Raw genomic sequence first — 19,322 nt, 5'->3', positions numbered from 1 at the left:
TGTGTTCACTATGTGTCTGTTACTGATATCGTAATGCAAAAATGGCGTTCACTCAAAAGACCTTGTTGGTTTACTTTTCATGGACTGTGCTGTTTACTTCCTTTTGCTTGCAGCAACAGAAGAACTTTGATCAACTTCATTTTTGTTAATTTAATTGGATATATTTCGGATTTGAGTGCATTAGCATTGTACTGCAAAATGTAAATAATAAGCATGTGTTAAAGAAATGTTTCAGTTGGGAACATAAAAGATAATATAAAATCCATTGCTCTTGAATTTTGCAATTTGCAAAATCTGTAACATGCCTTAAATATCTCTTCTGGCCTCGGAAAAAGTTTTTTTAAACATCTTTTTAAAATCTTGTTGCCTTTTGAGTAAGATGAATCACTGCTTAAAAGTAGTTGCATCGAAGTTCTGAATGGCAATTTTGGAAAGGAGAGCAAACCCAATTTTTAAGGGACGCTGCTTCTTTCTCATCTAATTAAGTCCTGAAATTAGGAATGAGTCAGGTGAAGAACAACTCTTAAAATAATCCTGGAAAGCTATTGAGAACCTAGTATCTGTTAGAAAGATCTGTCATGGAGATTGAAAAAGATGCATGATTTTTACTGAGAAAATAGATTGTGTCTAGGTTCTTGGTTGTGAAAGTAGTCCAGTGGTGTGTCAGGATTCCAGGTGATCATGGAAAAAAATAGTACTAATAAGTATGATGGTTTTGTGCCCTTTTGTTATTCGAAATCCTTTATAACACTTATTGTTTGTGACACATTGCTAGTTGACAGGAAATTGCTGGGATGCAAGGAGAGCTTTTACAGAACACCAATCTGCTGCATTTTGTGATTGTAGTTCATGTAATGATAGGCACCCTAAAGAAAGCAGTAAAGCTCTGGAAGATCAATTCACTTTTTAGAGGCCAACTTCTAATTGTCTGGAAAAAATAACACCAGCTACCCATTTGTAATGCAGTTGATGATGTATGAAAGACAGTCACAGCTATTCCCAAGGATAACTGCAACATTGCGTGATTATCTCTTATCACCTCAGTAACTGAGTCTGCTCCTCAGTGGTGATTCCTGAAAGAGTTTGTATTTGAGAGGGACAAGCAGACCTTTTGCAACCAGAGAGAACTGAGGCTAGTTCAGATGCTTCCGTAGAGAATGACAGGCATGTAGGTTAGAAATAGAATGCAGTTTGAAAGAATGCATTTTGCTATTCAAGTATGTTTGAAAAGAAAACAAGTGACATTCATTTCATAGGCAGTGCTTGTTTCTTTTCAGATTGGCTAGTTTTTTGAGATGGTGTGGGTATTTGTGTCTTTTTCACAACACTGTTTTCAAGCTCAAGTTCTTTGACACCTTTTTTTTAAATCAACCCAATGGTCTAAGTGGCTCCCAGGTTCCCTTCAGTTTTCTCTCTGATGAATACCATGTTGATGTTCCTATGTAGCAGTAAACAAGCAATTTCTGATCTCCATTGATCAGTAGGTTAAGGAACAGAGCAGCAACAATGTTAAACCCTAGCAAGCCTTAAAAAGGGAATGGAAAAGAAGGATGGTTAGAATGATTGCCAACTTACCTTTAAAATTTGGGGAAACTAAAGCACAGTCCTTCTGAATTATATTTGTATGTTAGCAGCAATTTAAGAATCTGTGTTCTGGATGGGATTTATACATACAACCATCTGGCTTAATGGCTAGATTGCAAATTAGGTCTCCAATCTATGCTGTAATTCTTCCAAGTTAGGAGACGATGTAGATCCTCTGTACTTTTAAGCATGGTTTCATCCTGTAGTGCGCACAAAAGGAAACTGTCTTCTGTAACCTTGAGCCTTTGCAGGGCTGTACCAGGACTGGTGCACAAATTTCTGCTGGTTAAACAATGCCTTAAGTCCAGGCATTATGATTCCTGCCAACCCTGGAGAAAATACAAGTATGGAAGAGATTTGAACTTGATTTGCAAACAAGGAAGAGGGTAAGCATTGTACTCCGCTTGGAACCATGTTGCCTTGCCCTCTGTAAACACAGTTCCTATTCGACTTGTTCTTGTCTGATGCTGTGTAGATCTAGTTAGGTGTAAAGTATTCTGGAAAAGCAGCTACAGACTACTGGGTCTTGTCAAGAGAAGAGCTAAGCCTGGCTAACAGGAAGCTCTTTGAGAGGCTGCAAATAAATGCATAATGCTGGAAGTCTTTCTTTTCCAGGTTTTCTGTTGAGACTGAAGACTGTCCCCTTTGATCATTCCTGCTCTGCCAGACATGATTCCTGAGAAATAGGAAAAGAGTAACGTCCATAATACTGTTAAGGCTGAGGCTGGTGGGTTGGAGACAAGATTTATAAGGAGAGTTCCCAAAGCCTTTGGAAAACTATGGAAGATGTGATGAAGAATGAGCATGCTCCTTTGTTTATATTTCTTCTTATTTTTCTTCAGAGCAAAGAAATGTTCAGAAGAATGTGAATGTTGATCTGGTTTTCAGTGCTAGAAGTCAAGTAGACATTTCTCATCACTGGCTTGAGCCGGGCACGTTCAGTGTAACTCACAGCCAGAGAAGAGAACAAGACCGGCTGTGTACCACACCTCTGTCAGCTGGGAAGAGAAATCCCGCTCTGATACAGACTAATCTTTCCTGCCCTTCTCAGCCACTCCGGGACACCACCAGCCAGCTCTCCAATTCTTCCTTCCAGCAGCAGAATCTTTGCTCAAGGCTGCAGCAGCACAGCTCTAAACATTTGGCTTATAGGACTCCCCATCTTGCTTTGTCGGTGCTCCCTGCTGTGGATCTTCATCAGAGATGCTCTTGCCTTGATGCTGATAGCTTAGAAGGAAGAGGGAATGAGAGTATTGGCCTCCCTCAGCGATACCATCAGAAAGCAAAGGCAGGTGGTAGCTGCTTCATATGTTCTACTTGTCATTGTTCAGAAAGAAGGAACAAGAATAGTGAGTATCCAGTGGAAAGGCAACAGTGTTGGTCTCTTGCTGCTTCTTGTATGGCTCGTGGGAACCCTTTGCTAGTCAATACGTATTTGCCTATTCATACTGTAGATCCCCTTCTTGGGAATGAGTCAGTGGAGTGTGTCTCTTTAGGAAGCTCCAGTGAAAGTGTAAACTCGTGTTTCCATGGTTCAGCCCTGACTGTGGGAGATCTCAGTCCGTCTAGTCTGGTGGAGTCTTTTTGTAGTTCTGCTTCCCTTCAGTCTCTTTTACAGTCTTCCCAGACTTCTGCTAGCTTGCACCGTTCAATCCAGAGGCTTAAACAAGAAACTGTTTTGATGGGGATATGGGGCTCCCTCCCTTTGGAGCCCACATCTTCTCCAGTGAGTAGCAGTCTGTGCTTTGCTCCTGATGATTCAGCTCCTGGTATCCTGAGCACAGGAGAGCAGCTACCTAGAGTAAATACCAATGCTGCTCAGGCAAGATTGAAATGGGGTGTCCCGTTTGCTAAAGACTGGAGCCTCAGTGCAGTGCCAAGGGACTTCTGTCATGCTGAACCTGCCTCTGTGTCTCACAGATATGAACGTATTGACTCACACATGTGGAGAGCCAAACTTTCAGGCGACATCCAGCGAGAAACTGTCTCTACTGCGAAGGGCTCTGGTTGGCTGGTGGATACAGAAGCAGGCTCTTCCTGTAAATGTTCCCCTTATTTCAGATACCAGTCCCAGACAAAGCCAGCTCTGGAAACTGGAGGTCTTTATGGTCACACAAAAAGTCATTCCTCTGAAAAGGTACTTAAAGGAAAAAAGGCATCTGATGGGGCACCCCCATGTGCTACATCTTGGAAAAAAGACCTTCCATCCAGCCTATATCCAGAAGGTCTGCAGGTGTCACTGGAAACACAGTATGAGGGTGCTCAGATGAATGTTGGTGTAGCCATGTATGGGACTCCAAGGGAAATGTGCATGAGAGTCGCTTCTCCTTCTGGAGATAAAGAGTTTCAGTCAGTCCAGCAGCTTAGTATTAAGTCTGTAGAAGTCAGCACCTCTGAACCTCATAGGGAGTCCAGCAAAGAGTCGGAAGAGGTATGTGACTCTAGATTACAAGCAGCCAGAAGAATGGCTGTGTTGGTGAGCAGCAAGTTCAGCCCTTTCAGTGTTCAGATTGAAACAGGCTTTGATGAATTTTCTGGCATAGATAGTGAGAATTTAAGCAGAGAAGGAGGGAGAGACGAACAGTCCCACCAGAACAGCTGGAGGAATTGGGAACCTGACACCAATCTGGACCAGTCTGAAGGGCCTTCTGTGGAGAGGAGTGCCAAAAAACCACAGTGTTGTGAAGAAGACAGCCAGACACAGGGAACTGTGTCCAGAGAGGTGAGGGTGTGCTCACTGCATAGCATCCGTGTTTGCAAATTCAATTTGTGCTGGCATCCATGTCTTGCTAGAGGTGCAGAGTTGAGGTACAACAGTAATGGGGATGTTTGCATGTAGTTTTCTGTCACTGAATGGCCAGAATCCCCTCTCCTTTGGTCCTGTTCCATCTCGATACATGCAACTTTCTCTCTTGCGTGCTGCTTCTCAAAGACCAGCATATTCGCTAGGCATTTACATTCCCAAGTTCTATATGCACAAGACAAACATTAAACTAATTTAAACTGTGAATAGTTGCAGGTTCGTGAGATTCCAATTTTGTTATGCTTTTCCATGTCCGAAGTGTGTAAGACCATTAACAGAGCAAGAGAGGGGAAGGCAGGGTCAAAGGCACCCAACATAATGTCCAACCCTAAGACAGGACTGTTTGATCTCCAGCCAGAATGACTTGCCATGCTGGGCACAGACAGATTCTTCATCAGAGTGGTGTGAATTGTTGTATGATCTACTGTCTTCTCTCTGCAGATCTCAGAGAACTGCTTCTGGTCTTTGAAAGTGAATAAGCAAAGGTAAAAAGACTCTACATGTTTATGTACAAATGTGCTGGTAGTGTTGGGGAGAAGAAGCAGTTGAAAGTGGCTAAGAAGCTAAGTTCCTGGGGACATTTGGTTCTAGGACTGAACCTATGTTACTCTGTCATGGTTAGCTCATGAGATGCATCCATTTCTTTTCAAAGGGTTGCCACATAAAATGGACCATACTCTAAAAAGTAATTTCTATATCAGTTAAATTCTACCTTCTAAATTCAACCTTGTTTTTTACTAGCAATAGAAAGGCATTGGTATCATAAATGCTGCTTTTCAGTGCAGCAGTTTCCAGCCTGCTCGTTGAGGAGTGAGGAGCAAGAGCAAGCCTTATACGTGAGATGGGATTCAAAATTGTGACCTGTGGAAAAGACATGAGATTGCTACCAATTTAGCAACAGAGCTGCCTTGATTTGGTGGGAGGCTTATGGCCCTTCACTCTTAAGAAAGAGTGATTTGAAGTACCTCGTTGCAGCTTGATGGCTGGACTCTGTTTGCCACCTCCTGGCTGTACTTAGCTTTACTTGCTGTTACTGGAGCTCACTTCTGTTTTTTCTCCTTAAGTTTCCAGAGCTTGTGTGACAGACAAATGCTAGCTGGATGTTTCCAAGCATGGAAGAGCCATGTCTTCTGTAAAAGGGCTGCAGCCAGGCAGCTTTACAGACGGCAACTACTTCGGAAGGGCCTTGGTGCTTTGCAGTGGGCTGTGCACCTGAGGAGGATGCAGCTGGAGATAGCCCAGCAGAAACATACCTGTGCTCTGCTAGCTGTCAGCTTCCATAGGGTGAGGATGGGCTGGGAACAGTAGAAGAGGAGCTGTAAGTATTCTGTTTTGCAGTCAGAAAAGGCAAAGATGTTGTTTGGGTAGGGAGGAGGAAGGAGTACCCTGTGTGAAATTCAGTTATGTGGACGTGGGTGCCAGTGTTCTTCCTGCAGTTTGTTCTAACTGTGTGGTTTCTTCTTCAGTGGAAGGAATCTGTAGCAAAACAGAGCAAGATGCAAACTCTGCAACCTGAGCCATATTCTTATGCCCAGAGATCATCAGTGGGTTTTGTTGGAGTAGGAAGATTAGCAACCATGACAACCTCAGCTCAGCACCAGCTTACGGTAGGATGCTTGAAGGAAGCTGAGCAGGCTTGTAGGTAAGCTGAGAGCATTCTCTTTTTGCTATCTTGGGCAGACAAAGGGTTACAGACATAGAGAGAAATTTTTCTCAGATGATGGGAAATGTGTTTCCAGTTCTGTGGATATATTGCTACAGATAACCACTACAGGATTTTGTAATTTAAAGCCTTTTAGAACTGAACAATCCTATTTCAGAGCTTCTGTGCACTACTGTTTTCAGTCTGATTTGAGTGACTGACAGAAATACTCTTGTACTATTTCTTGAATTCATCTGTCACCTATATATGGGAAACAAGTACAAACGAGATTTGAATGAGGCAGTGCTACAGTCTCTAGCAGGACAGTGGATGTGTCAAAAGAAAAGATCTTTTTGTTCTTCTGATCTTGGAGGCAGAAGAACAGGAAGAGCTAGGGAGAAGGATATTCTGGATTCTGTTCTGTGAGTTCTCCTCAGGCAGATGGAGGTTAAAGCATGCGCATGACTCTTTTAGGGTGGAGGGAGAACTGTGGACGCAACTACATCGCAGGCAGAGAGAAGATGAGTTCTGTTGGAGAGCTCAGGCTATCAGGGATATGAGACGACTAGCTGGTAAGCACATACTCTGCAGCCTTGAAACAGCTTGGTGGAATCACTTTTTCACCATAATTCTTGGTTAGTGTCTAGTTTTTGCTCTTTTAGAACCTGGTCCTGCAAAGTGCTAGGAAGCATCTATGGTGATGGAGAATGGCTTACCTTCTGTATAATATACTTTTTGCCTTGCTCCTTATATGAATTCAGCTGCAGCAGATCCTGTTGCTCCAGTAATGTGAGCAATCTCCCTTAAAAGTCCTTTTTCTGACATTTGGAGTTCAGCCAACGGTGTTTGCTTTGTGACACTAAGCTATTTGAAGTTCTTCTAAGTTATTTCCCTTCCTGTCGATCTCTTCATGCCCTATAACACAGCAGCTTTCAGATTGTGGCGCCTGCAGAAGGAGCTACTGAGCAAAGAGGAAGCCAGATTGGAGGAAGCCCGAGCCCTGCTGAAAATAAAGCAGCTACGAAACATTTTCCAGGTGTGGCGGTCACGGTGCTTGGAAATGGAACAGATTTTAGCACTGGCAACTCGGATCCAAAGAAATCTGGTTTCTCGGTAAGTTGGTAAGATGTATTTTTCCTGTGAAGAGTCTGTTTGCTATGAAAGTCTTAGGAATGACAGAGCCAGCTCAAACAGAGATGTGTTGTTCACTCTTAAAGGCATTGTTTTCTTTTATTTTAGGGGTTAATAAAGATGAAAGTAGGGATAGAACCGTGAGAAAGAACTAAAGGCCAGAGACATTGCAACTTTCCTCAGATGCATGGCTGACACACTTTGGTCTTGGCCTTTGTTGTCCTTAAAGACCAAACCTGAGAGCACCCACCATGCTTGGATACCTTAAGCAGCGCAGTGGCTTTTTAATGCAATAAACAAATAGGAGCTCAAGCAGAAGACACATTCTCTGTCTGCCTTTCCTGAACTAAACCTGGTATCAGGAGGAGAAGAGGCTTGTACACTCCTCATACAGTTTTCCTCTGTCTTTCATTTCTCATATATTGATCTGATTCTGTTCCTCAGTCTCTGTTAGACTTGCTATATTCCACAAGTTGGAATTTAAAAGTGCCAGCTAAAATCCTTCCCCTAAGTAAAGAGAGGTTCAGCAGAGGCAGTATTTTTTTTCTTCCCCTTCTGCTTTTCCTCCTTTTCCTCTTCTGCTGCAGTACTGTGGCAATGTCTCGATTGTGACCTAGGCAGAGAATGTCCAGGACTGTGAGGCTAATTCAGATTCTTATTCTTGTACAGTTGCTAACTTTGCTCTTGAGTGTCAGGTATTATCTGGAATTTTGGAGATATGGATTTCTTTGACTACAAACTGAACTGAAACCTTCTACCTAATTTTGTAAAGACTATCATATTGCTGTTAAGTAGAAAGATCTTCTTAGTTGAAGTGTTTCAATTTAGTAGCAGTAAAAATTTGATTTAAGGGATTCAAAAGCCAAAGCCCCGAAGAAAATTAATGATTTAGCATTTTGTTTTCCTTTGGTTTTCTCAGGTGCTTTAATGCTTGGAAGGAGACTGTTGAGCAGAAGGCACTTCACAGGTGTAACCTGGCCCATCTCCGAGCAGGCTTGCTGAGGAAATACTTTCAGCAGTGGGTTCGAATACTGCAGGTCAGGGAGGATGATAAGCAGATAATAGTGAACCTCTTCAACGTGAGATGGAGGCAGTATTACGGTGAGCAGCTCAGGGTCTGAGCAGAATATAAGATTTGGAGGTGCTTAGGCTTCTTGCCTCTTTCTCCTCTTGTATGATGAATTGAAAAACAGCTGAACAAAGAGGCTCAGATAATACATGGTACTAACCAACCAGAGCAGGCAGAAGGCCAGACAGTCTGGATGCATCAGTGAAACTATAGGCAAGTTTGTTGCTCTGCTTCATAAACCTAACAGAAAGCCTTTAAAGCCTTAAAAGGAAACTGTTCTGGGGCTGGAGTAGGTTGAATTTCTGAGGAATTCCTTTTGACAAATATCTCTTGTCATTCTCTGTGACTGGTTAAGGGTCAGCTATAAGCTCTGTAACTGACCAGGCTGCAACAAAGAGACATGAAGCTCAGCCATGGTGGACTGTAATGAGACGGTTTCCTGAGAAAGCAGGCTACTCTCTTGATGACCTCTGCCAAAGGGTGAAACTCCAGAGGGTATTTCTGCTGTGGAAAACAAGGTTCTGCGAGCACCAGAGAGCCAAGTGAGTGAAGAAGAGCCAATTCCTGGAGCCCTGCCCTCCTTGGTAGTGTTCACTTGGCCTCCTGGTGCTTCTGGAAGAATCCCTTTTACCTCTCTATCATGTCTGTGCTAGCATCCCTCTGTGGTACCACTCTTTAGCCACTTTGTTGTCTCAGTGTCTTTTCCTGTCTCAGTTCTTTCTCTCAGGCTTTGGAGCAGTGCCGGCTGAGAGAAGCTCTGAGGTTGTGGTACCAAATGTTTCTTATGGTGAAGACAGTTAAACAAAGTCCTAAGTACTCTCAAAAGGCTGTCCATAAAGATCCTCTTGCCTTGCTAGTTTCTGAGGACCTCTCAACATCTTCTGGCTTCCACAGCAGTGCTCCAACTACTTTTGCCTCTCAAAGCTCATTGGAAAAGGTAAGGAGGTATATTGATGCAGAGCCTCTCTGCCCCATACATACAGACATCTCTGAGGTATTAAATTGTTAGAATTTTTCAGGGAAGAATTTCTGTTTTAACACAATACTGCCATTAATAAACTATGCTTAGCATTTAGGCCTGAAAAGCTTGGCCCATGGGGTCCAACAATTAAAATATCATCAGAAGGATTTGATAAAGTTACTTCTATCTGTGTCCTTCCAAGTTTATCATTTAGTGAGGAGGCATAAGGGCGACTGCCAGGCTAGTGAGTTCTTTTGTGCACTCACTCCTGCATGTGACTGCAAGGTGGAAGAGGTGAAGTACAAAGAGCCTCATCATTGAGAAGAGAAGATACAGGGGCATATGCGTTGCCTCGATGATGGTTTGCTCTGTTTGATTACCGGCTATGTTGCGGTTAACTTCCCAGGGCTGCACAGAATTGACTTTCCCATCAAATCTGTGCTTACACTCAGGAGCTTCCCTTGCCAGTGTGCAGTTCCTTTGGATGCATCATGGATTTCCCTGGAATCCTGCTGAAGAGGGGAGTAAATGACCTGGTTAGATCTGTTAGCTGAGTGATTCCATTGCAAGGACACTAAAGTGACTGTTTGCTTTTTTCCTCCATGCATGCAGGAATACAGTCTTAGTGACAGCAGCCAACAGAGCTTTTCCTCCATTCTGACTGCTGAGGATGTCACACAAATGCCCTATTACCGTTCTTTACTGCAACTACACCAGTGCACAGAGCTGCCAGCTGAGCTCGGTGAAGAACTCTACTTGCAAGCCTCCTTTCCTCCACAGAGTCCTGGATCGAGGTGAGTTGGAGACTAATTCCTTGGCATACTGCTGGAAGTGACTCCTTGTTTGGTCTGGCTGAATTCCTTTCTTCTGGCTAATGCCTCACTTTATTTCTCCTCTGCTTTCTCTCCCTTCTCTGCCTGGTGCTTAAGCAGCTTGATGTTTTTATCTTGCAGAGGAAATTGGTTTGTGGGAAGTCAGTTCCAGTCTTTGGCACTGCATACTCCAGGCAGTAATGTCCAGCCTTTTGCCAGTTACTCCACGTGGGAAGAGGTGAGGCTGTAAAGAGTGCTGTTGTGCATGTAAATGTACAAATGTTTTCTGCGTAGCACAATTTAGCAAAGAGCCTTTGGGTTCCAGTGGGGCAGAACTCACTGCTGGTACCTCTCACTGCGCTTTCTGTGGGTTAAGAGAGAGATCAGAGATAGAGGCAGCCGTGATATCAAGGCAATTCTCTCCTACTAGTTGCCACTGAATGGGAATTTGACCATGTGTCAGGGATATAAAAGGGATGGGTTAGATCCTCATGTCTAGATACGCATGTAGTGCATGTGGCTTAGCAACAGGGAGGTGGGTGTTAGCAGCCACAGAAGTCACAACAGCAAGGAGAAAGGCCTGAGGTGTGTAGAGTGGCTGTGTCCAAGCAGCAATTCAAGGCCATTTCTGCTTTGCTGGATTACAGGACTGCAGTTCTGACAAGGAAGTGAAGTGTTGCTGGCACCAAGTAGAGAAATGCTACCTGCAGAGATACTTCTTCATCTGGTCAACTCGAACTCAGCAGCTTGTGAAGGCCCAGCAGTACTGCAGGTTTATTCAGCTCTCTCGGTAGGCACTGTGCTTTCCAGAGACTTCCTAAAGCTATCTGTTTTGGCAGCTCTACACTTGCTTTCTACAAAGTCTTTCTCTAGCTGTCTTTTTCCATCTTCAGCTGGGAGTTTTGCAGCTCATTATTTTGGCTGTTGCTACCTCAAAATTATTATATGTGAATACAGTACTTTCTGGTTTGCTGAGATGCCTCACAAACTAGGGCAAGCCCAACAATGCTGATTACAAGCCCTAGTAACTCTCTACCAAGTGAAATGGTCTCATTCCCTATGTATTCAAGAAGTGAGGAGAGCAGTACTCTTGGGAGTAAGGTCTTCTGTCCTTGCTGTGCCAACAACTTGCTCTGTCCTTAGTTTTGCCTGACCCTTCCTAGGGAAGAGTGTTAACGGTGTTTCACAAAGTCTCCCATGTATATGTTTACTGTTAAGGCTTCAATTACAAGAGTGTGAATCTGGGCGAGTTATTCCTACAGTCACTGCAATGACCCTTTTCCTCAGGCCGTTTCTGAGCTGGCATCACTGGGTTGTGGAGAAGAAGAACCGAAAAGCAGCAGCATCCCTAAAACGTCACGTTCATTGCTCTCGGATGGCTTTCAGCCTGTGGAAAAAGAGACTGTCCCAGAAAATGGAAGCTGAGCGGAGATTCAGGTGTCATGTCCACCAGACAGCTGCTGACACTTTGTGGCGCTGGCATTCCTTCTGGCAAAGTGAGTTACTCCATCTTATAGCAGCACTTGAGTCTATAGGAGAGGGATGTTACAGTAATGGTTGGAGTGGAGAAAGTCCTACCTGTAACAGCTCTGTGCACTGCTCATCTGCAGGGGCATATGTCAAGGGGACAATGAATGCCTGTATCGCTGCCTACTAGTCACAAACAGAGGACACACTCTACTTTTTGTAGGGCTCACATGCTCCTTTTGCAGCTGAACAGGAAGAGATTGCTGGATCTTGCTTTACCTGTGCTGCCAAAGTAGTGTTGAAGTGGTGCATCAGAGCAGCTAGAGTAACTGCAATTCATATGCTGCACTGGAGGCTTGAAGATGTTTGCTTGGACCCAACAGTCAGGGTTTGCTTGCAGTGGGAGCAGAGTATATCTATTGCAGCTGCTTAACAGTCCTGATCCTGCACCACAAGGGTTTTGAAGTGCTTTAAATGCTAAATACTTGCATAGTGCCAGAGAGGAAGAACTCCCAGGTTTTGACGGGAAGCTGCCTTGCAGGTGAAAGCAGAGGTGATCTGTGATTCCTTGTTTGGGGGTAGGCTGGAAAATATGGAGAAGGTCTGACCCTGCTAAAGAGAGGACAGGAAACCTTGGGAAGTCTGGTCCTATTTGGTGTTTGTGACAGATGCATTCTCTGCTCATGCCTGGCTTCTGATGGAGATAAATGTTGGGCCCAGCTCAGCCAGCTTCTGTGTTTTCTCACAGGGAATTGTGCCATGAGAGAGCTGCAGCAGCAATGGGCTCAGCACAGCTGTCGGGAGAAGAAGAAATGGGTCGTGAAGACATGGTCTTGCCAAACAAGGAAGCAGAGAAATGTTACTTTATTCTGGGAACGTCTTCTACTGCGCAGGTTTGTTTCCTGCATTCAAGCCATTTTCAAAGGAAGCTTTGAGTGAAGAGTAATTTGTGTGGATCCAGTGTCTTTGGACCAGTGCCAGGTTTGAAAGTATAGCTAACTTGTGCATGAATTAAGTTTCTGTGGGAGTGCTTCCCCTAGGAGAGCTCATATTTTAAAGGGTCTGTGTCCTATTGCCTCACACTCCCTCCGTCTTGTTCTTCTCAGAAAGCGGACAATATCATTGGTTGAATGAGGCAGGTTGTAAAAAGTGACTCAATTCTGAGTGAGAGGGTCTGAAACATTGCTCTCTTCTTAATCCTTGGAACACTGTGTCCCATACAGCATAAAAGAGAATTATGTTACCTTAGGAAGAGAATCTCTGGGCTTCTGGCAAGCTAAATTTCTCCTATAGGGACTCCTGAGGTTCTCCTTCTCTGATTAATGCTCTAGGCTTTGTTGTGTCTTGCAAGGCAGTGCTCACACCTGGGAGGAAGTAGACTGTGTGCTTTAAAGGCTTTAGCAGTACAAAACTTGTTGTTTCCTCCTTGTCACTGTGTTCTTGTATATCCTGTTATTAGGCAATTCCATGATATACAGAAATACTGAGCTTCAAACTACTGGGCTTCGCCAATAACCCCTGCCTGTGGCCATCACCTATTCAAAAACATCTTCCCAGAACTCCTGCTCAGTGTTACGTATACAGCATGGATTTTGCAGACTAGGCAAGACAGACTCAAATGAATTTGTGCAATTTAAAAAAGCAAAAATCCTGTTTCATTCCATTGGAGTTAGAGAGTACTTGCCAAATGAAATACTTTTTTTTGGGGGGGGGGGGGGCAGGGGCAGGGGCAGAGGTCTTACAGAGATCTGATTGCTACAAGGCTGAATCTTCTAGATTCTGGACACACTATGTTGATTTTCATTTAAGTTAATGTGAAAAATTGAGTTCAATGTACTTCTGGAGAAAAGCAATATTCAATAAAGCATATGAAGGGTGAACCATGATACTCAATTCCATAGTGTTATTTACAATCTGGATAAAGCAATAGTATGTTCTGGAGTCTCATGTTATGGTACATATCCTGGAAATAAGAGAGTTTAATCAGAAGAGCAATATGTCTTCTGCCAATCTTTATTAACCTTATTTGTCTCTTAGCTGCTGTTCACTGCTTTTCTCACTGACATCTATTTTGTTTATTTTCTACTGTGTGAAGCTAGTATATCTGAAATGCAATGAAGTGTCCAGGTGCAGTGAACTAGAAAGATTGTTCAGGTGGTTCTCCTTGAGATTTCTGGGGAGAATGAGTAAAATGATTTATGCTAAGGATTCATTTAAGGTGTGAGAAGTGCAGGTTGGGGCCTAGCAGGTTTCCTTTTGAATCGCAGGTTCAGCGAAAGAGGAGACAAAGATTTGTGGAGGAAAAAGCAACTAGAAACCCTGTAAAGCCTTAGTGGCTATGATGCCTAGATTGTGCACTCACTCCACCCAACTGCACTTTCTTCTCCAAATCAATCTCTGTGGTGGCACCCTGGTGGGAACTGTGTTTCTGAAAAGTCCTTAGTGTTGCTTCTTCCTACAGAGTGCGTCTGCATCATTGATCTTGCTTGTGAGCTCTCCTTTTGATGAGAGGGCACTTCTGATTTCTCACCTGGATATGGTACAGGCTGAGCCCTGTCTTTTCTAAGGGAAGCATTTTTCATGCTAAACTAACCTGCAGTAGATTCTCTTGATCTTCAGAGGGATATGCCAGGCAGAGAATATTTACACCCCTGCCCTCTGGTGCAGTGGGATGATCTGCATAATGAAAGACAAGCTGTAACAAGAAACCAAAAGGAGAAGCCAGGAGTTAAAAGCAGATTGGCTTCTGGGGTTGCAGAATAAGACTGACTTCCTATGCATCAGCCTGCAAGAGCTAGCCTATGTAGAGAAGTTACTGTAGGTGCAGATTTACAGTGCTGTTAATAGTAACTCTTTTTTGTAGACATTAATTTTGGAATAAAATTGTCTACACAAAGATGTTGTGTTATTCTAGTCACATAGCCTATGTAGGCAAGACCTTGGTTTATGTGTGTCAGCCAGGTTCTGTGCTGAAGGAGATTTTAGCAGTTTTATTCTCCTCGCATAAGGAAAAGCCCTGTTCACTAAAGCATTGTCTTAAAATCAGCTGCTGGCACAAAGAAAGATCAGAGACTGACTGATTTAATGGCAGATTTTCCTTTCTTTTTTGTGAGAGATCATCTGTGTGTAGTGAGAGGGCAGCCTGGGAAAAGCATTTGTTCTGTGGGCAAAGCAGAAGCGTAGTATAACATTGCATTTAGTTTGCAGAGGCCCTTGAGGAAGAGAAATGGTAAAATGCCAAAATAAAGCAGTCATACTCGTGGGCTTTGAGAAATTAAGAGCTAGCAGTGCCAAGGTTCTGAAGTAAAATGAGAGAAATTTCTTAGTGGAAAGCAACTGTAGTCTAGCAGCCTGGACTTACTTTATCAGTATTTTGTCCTCTGGAGGTGTTAGCAACACAAAGAGATAAATAAATATCGATTGTGGAAGGAGTATCAGGAACAGTCTTTGTTCTTGTTGAATGCTCTTTCAGTTGCTCTGACCAATTAGATGTGAGACTGCAGGTTGGGGAGTAGAAGGTGGAACTTGGCTTGTAGTCTGTTCAGTGCTGATACGGAAATGTGACTTCAAGTATCTGCCATTTCTCTGTTTGTGTTGTTTTTCAGGTACCTGATCACCTGGTCCCACATCACTGCCCATAGGCTGAGAGAGCGTGAAACCCTTTCTTGTTTTGAAAGTGCCAGAGAACACCATCTCCTAGCAGTGAGTTTTGCCCAGTGGAGGGTGGAATTCTTGAGAGCTAAACAGCAGCTGCTGGGAGAGGGAAACCACAAGCAGCAGGCACCCTGTCAGGCTAAAGCGTGTCATCGCTGGCGATTGGCCTCAAGGGGACAGCAAGCCCTGCGCCTAGGTTCCATGGCCACGATGGAACAGGTAAGAAGAGTCTAAGAGCCCTGTGAGACAATGAGGTAGTAACTTCCTGTTCTTTTGTGAAGACCACAGTTGGGTCTCTGGGCACTGAGGTGCATTGACAAAGCCTATATAAAAACCTGTGGTTGACTCGTGGCAACTGCGGTGACTGCTTACCCTCTCTAAGCAGGTTACTTTGCCCTGAAATGCTTTACAGACTACACGCAACCTCATCACCAAAATATGGAGCCAATTGCAGCAACCACCTGGCATACAGAACTGAAGAATGAGACATTTAAGCCAGAGACACAAGAACACTCCTTACTCTTTGCTCTTAAGATGAGATGGGATGATGACGGTCCCTGCAGAGCAGATGGAGCTGTCAGACTTGCAGCCTTTTTCAAAAGGCTCACAGCTAGTAAACCGCAAACAGCTCAATTGATTTGGAAGGGCTGAGTCAATCCTGTTGGGATCTCAGAGTGAGGTCTCAGACCTAGAGTCTAGCATATTAAATCACCTTCAGGGGTATGAACCTGGTTGTATCTGTAAGGCTAGCATGTGTGAGCACGTGTGTGTGTCTAGTTTTGGCTGCAGCTCTATTAACTCTTGTTTTCAGGCCTGCAATTACTGGACAAAAGCAGCTGCCTTTTCCCAGTGCTCACGGCAATGCAGTACCCTGATAGGCGCTAGGAAGAGCAGGAAGATGTCTCTGTCTTGGTCCATGAGTAAGAAAATTCGTCCTCCTCTCTTTCTTTGGGGCCATGTGGGAAGTGTGAGTGAGGAGAGAAGGGGAACAGTGTTCCCTAGCCAAATGGATGAAGCTTCTCTGTGAAGAACGTGCTTGCGGCAGTGGGACCTTGGCTGAGGGTTGCTTCTGTCTTCAGGAGCCAAAGGATAAGGGCCTATGGTAGCTCTGATCAGTCTCTCCCTAGCTGCAGTGTTAGCCCATGCGTGATTTCTCTTTCGTAGAGAGGAGAGGACGCAGAGAAAAACGTTCACCAGCAGCACCAGCTACCCCCTTTGGGCTTTTTCCCAGTGCCATTCACCGCTGGCTGATGATCTACAGACACCAAAGCAGGGTGGAAAGGCTGCCACTCCATCAGCTAGTAGAGAGACCTGATATGGTGGGATTTACTCCTGCACATGCTGGGACTCAGGAAAACAACTCTGAGGTGGGCTCTGAGGAGTCAGATGAGAAGTGGCTTGGGTAAGCAAAGTGGAAGGCTTTGGGCTTCCTCTTCCAGCTAATGCTGTTGTCAGGAAAGGACTCCCTTACAGGGCTCTTGGGCTGATCAAGGTTGTCTTCCCCTCTTGCCTGCAGAAGGAAGTATCTGAGGTGGTGGCGTCATACAGTGATGCTCCGGCAGTGCCAGCGTGGCAGGAGGCTGCGCTGCCTGGCAAGGGGATGGCAGCAGTGGAAGGAGGCCAGCAACATGGCACTGCTGGCGCAGGTGTTGGTAAGTGTCTAGTACCACCACCAGGGGGGTGGTGGTGGTGGGTGTTATAAGGCAAGTCTGCTCTACTTGCATCCTAATGCATGCCCTGGGAGATGAGGCCCCAGGGATTTAACAAGTACCGGGGTGCACTGGAAATCCTGATCTCCTGCTGTGGCTACTTTTTTCCAGCTTTCTCTTTGAAATGCCAGCCTGGCAGACTGGCATATCCATATATTTATTTGTGCTTTGTCCTATCTTACAGATGGGAAGCTGAGACTTAGGGTGATTTGTGTAGCTTATCTGCAGCCTTTGCAAAAAGTCCACAGCAAGCATTACAGTCTGTGTCCTCATCTATATTCCTGACAAGTCCCTATGATGTCCAGAGCCTATCAAAGGCTGTCATCTGGCCTCCCTTTCCTCTGCTCAGGCCCAGCTATCTGTGGAGCATGCAAATACTGGGTCTGGCTTCTCAGGCATTAGTCTTGTGACTGTTAGAGAAATGTGCTCTAACCTGCCCGCTGGACAAGGTGATACACATATAGAGCATCCATAGTTACCAAGGAGCTGTGGCTAGAGCACTGCAGAGGCACCATCCTTGCCTCAGGGTACTGTGACTTAACTAGCCGCAATATTTACAGAAGACTAAGTCAGCAAGAGTTTTGATAGCTGTTAGCTTCATTCATTATCAATGCAGCGTTGTTCAAGAGGGCATGGTGACTAGAAGCAAGGTGGGACTAAAGGGATGTGATTTGCCTGCCAGAGCTCACCTAATCTGTGTACTGTCTCCTTTTCAGGACAAGCAGCGGCTCATGGAAAAGGCCTGGAGGACATGGAGACGACAACACTTGCAAAGTTGTGTAGTGCAGAGTGCTTTGGAGGAAGAAGCCAGGAGCCTACTCATGCACGTAAGCACTTATGACTGCTTTTATTCTATGGATCCCAAGCCTCTGGCACAGGGTACTAAACAGTTGTGTTGCCTCAAAGGTTAAAAGGTTTATATCTAAGCTCTGGATACCAAGTGCTGTTCTGAAACCATCTCCAAGTAGGCTTGTCACCTGTTCAGGTTATTGCCTGGGAGATGATACATAACTAAGGGCTATGGTCTGGATCTGTGTGCTTCTCTTGCTCCTGTAAAGGGTTAGATGAGAAAGAAAATCAGTAAATGGCAGCGTGCTGTCAGAGGGGTTTGGACTGAATCGCAGATGAATCTGGCTTTTTGTGGTCGTGTAGGAAATGGCTTCCCCACACTGTGACTAGGCTTGTCCCATTACCAAGAAAGGTGGAAGGTGCTAGGTTTTATGATGGACCAGCCAGCACCCTAAAGAGACAGCTAGCATTCCCTGTGTTTCTCTTCCTGCGTAAAGCACTTGCCTGGAGAGAGGTTGGACACAGTGAGGAATGGGACATGCCCATAATAAATGTAAATAGCTTCCATCTTTATATGGATTTATCTTTGGGTGTTAGTCACAGTTTTGTGTTAGCAGTCAATTTCCTTTACACGTGCCACCTTCCCCACTGTTGTCAGAAATACCATTCGAAAGCCTGCTTAGGGAAGGAAAGGGCTCCATGCTGCTGCAGGAGGACTGAGCTGGCTTGTATCCGGGGCAGGCAAATTGCTGTAAATTTGAGTGAGCTGGCAAAGCTCACTGGCTCAGATAGCCGGTTCCCTCACTCTGCCTTCAGTCCGTGAACCCCAGAGATACATGCGGTATTAGGCCCTCCTTTAACAAGACAGAGGCAAGTACTAGAGTACAAGGCTAAGTACACTGGAACAAGGGGTCAGGGAAGCATTGGTGTTCTTTTTGTCACATTGATATTTGCTCTGCACTTCTCTTGTTGGCTACAGTAATGCAAGACAGGAAAGGGTCTCCCAGTAAATGGTAGGAAAAGTGGCATGGCTGCTGCTAGAGAAGGAGCTGTGATTATTGGTTCTGTTTGGGTGGCTGCATCCCCTCAAGGATAACCTGAATATCTGATTTGTCCACTCTACTATTTAAGGCCTTTGGAAGGTGGCAGCAGCTAACAAGATTCCAGCTGGAGAACAAAGGACACTGCTGAGTGGTGGGGGCCTGCTTGCAGCTGATCATTTCAGGACACGTGGAGGATACAGTCAGCTTCCACAGCAAAGATTTGATCCTGTGAAATCAAGAGAGCATGGAACACTGCCTACACCATTAAAGTAATGCTGCAGGCCAGAAGCATGATAGCCAAAGGATAACCAGCAAGTGATGGTATCTAGTGAAAGGTCCTCTTTAAAGGACTGATATCGTACCTCCCTGCAGCCACAAATTTGAATCCTGTTCCCTTTTGTTATGAGGTTGCATTCATTTCTCATTTTGATCCTGATTTCGTTGATTGGAACTCTGATTAAAGGTCAAACCACTTTACAGGTTCTCCCTTTACTCAGTGTTTCTTCCTGGATGTTAGCTTAGTGTATATGCAGGGGAGGTAGCAAACAATTAAATCTTAAAGAAATGAGCAGGAACTTGCCTGTGCAAGTTCTTTATCCCATTGATTCACAAATCTAGACTGTCCCTGGCTGTTGTGAACACAGGCCTTTATTTTTCG

General features: G+C 44.6%; 1 protein-coding gene across 1 annotated transcript; it reads left to right on the top strand.

Annotated features, from left to right (window-relative positions):
• The first annotated feature begins 5,681 nt into the window (after positions 1-5,681).
• On the top strand, positions 5,682-19,121 carry C22H1orf167 (chromosome 22 C1orf167 homolog). The gene is made up of 18 exons (XM_062593507.1): positions 5,682-5,705; positions 5,854-6,029; positions 6,504-6,601; positions 6,956-7,142; positions 8,080-8,261; positions 8,585-8,771; positions 8,944-9,166; positions 9,803-9,984; positions 10,144-10,240; positions 10,650-10,792; positions 11,290-11,498; positions 12,218-12,362; positions 15,075-15,342; positions 15,935-16,043; positions 16,288-16,525; positions 16,640-16,775; positions 17,549-17,659; positions 18,753-19,121. The coding sequence occupies exons 2-18, from the start codon at positions 5,884-5,886 to the stop codon at positions 18,810-18,812; spliced, it is 2,721 nt and encodes a 906-aa protein (XP_062449491.1). The 5' UTR covers positions 5,682-5,705; positions 5,854-5,883; the 3' UTR covers positions 18,813-19,121.
• Positions 19,122-19,322: the final 201 nt, after the last annotated feature.

Source organism: Rhea pennata, chromosome 22, assembly GCF_028389875.1.
Source record: "Rhea pennata isolate bPtePen1 chromosome 22, bPtePen1.pri, whole genome shotgun sequence".
Classification (NCBI taxonomy): domain Eukaryota; kingdom Metazoa; phylum Chordata; class Aves; order Rheiformes; family Rheidae; genus Rhea; species Rhea pennata.
This window is presented reverse-complemented; position numbering and strand designations above follow the sequence as displayed.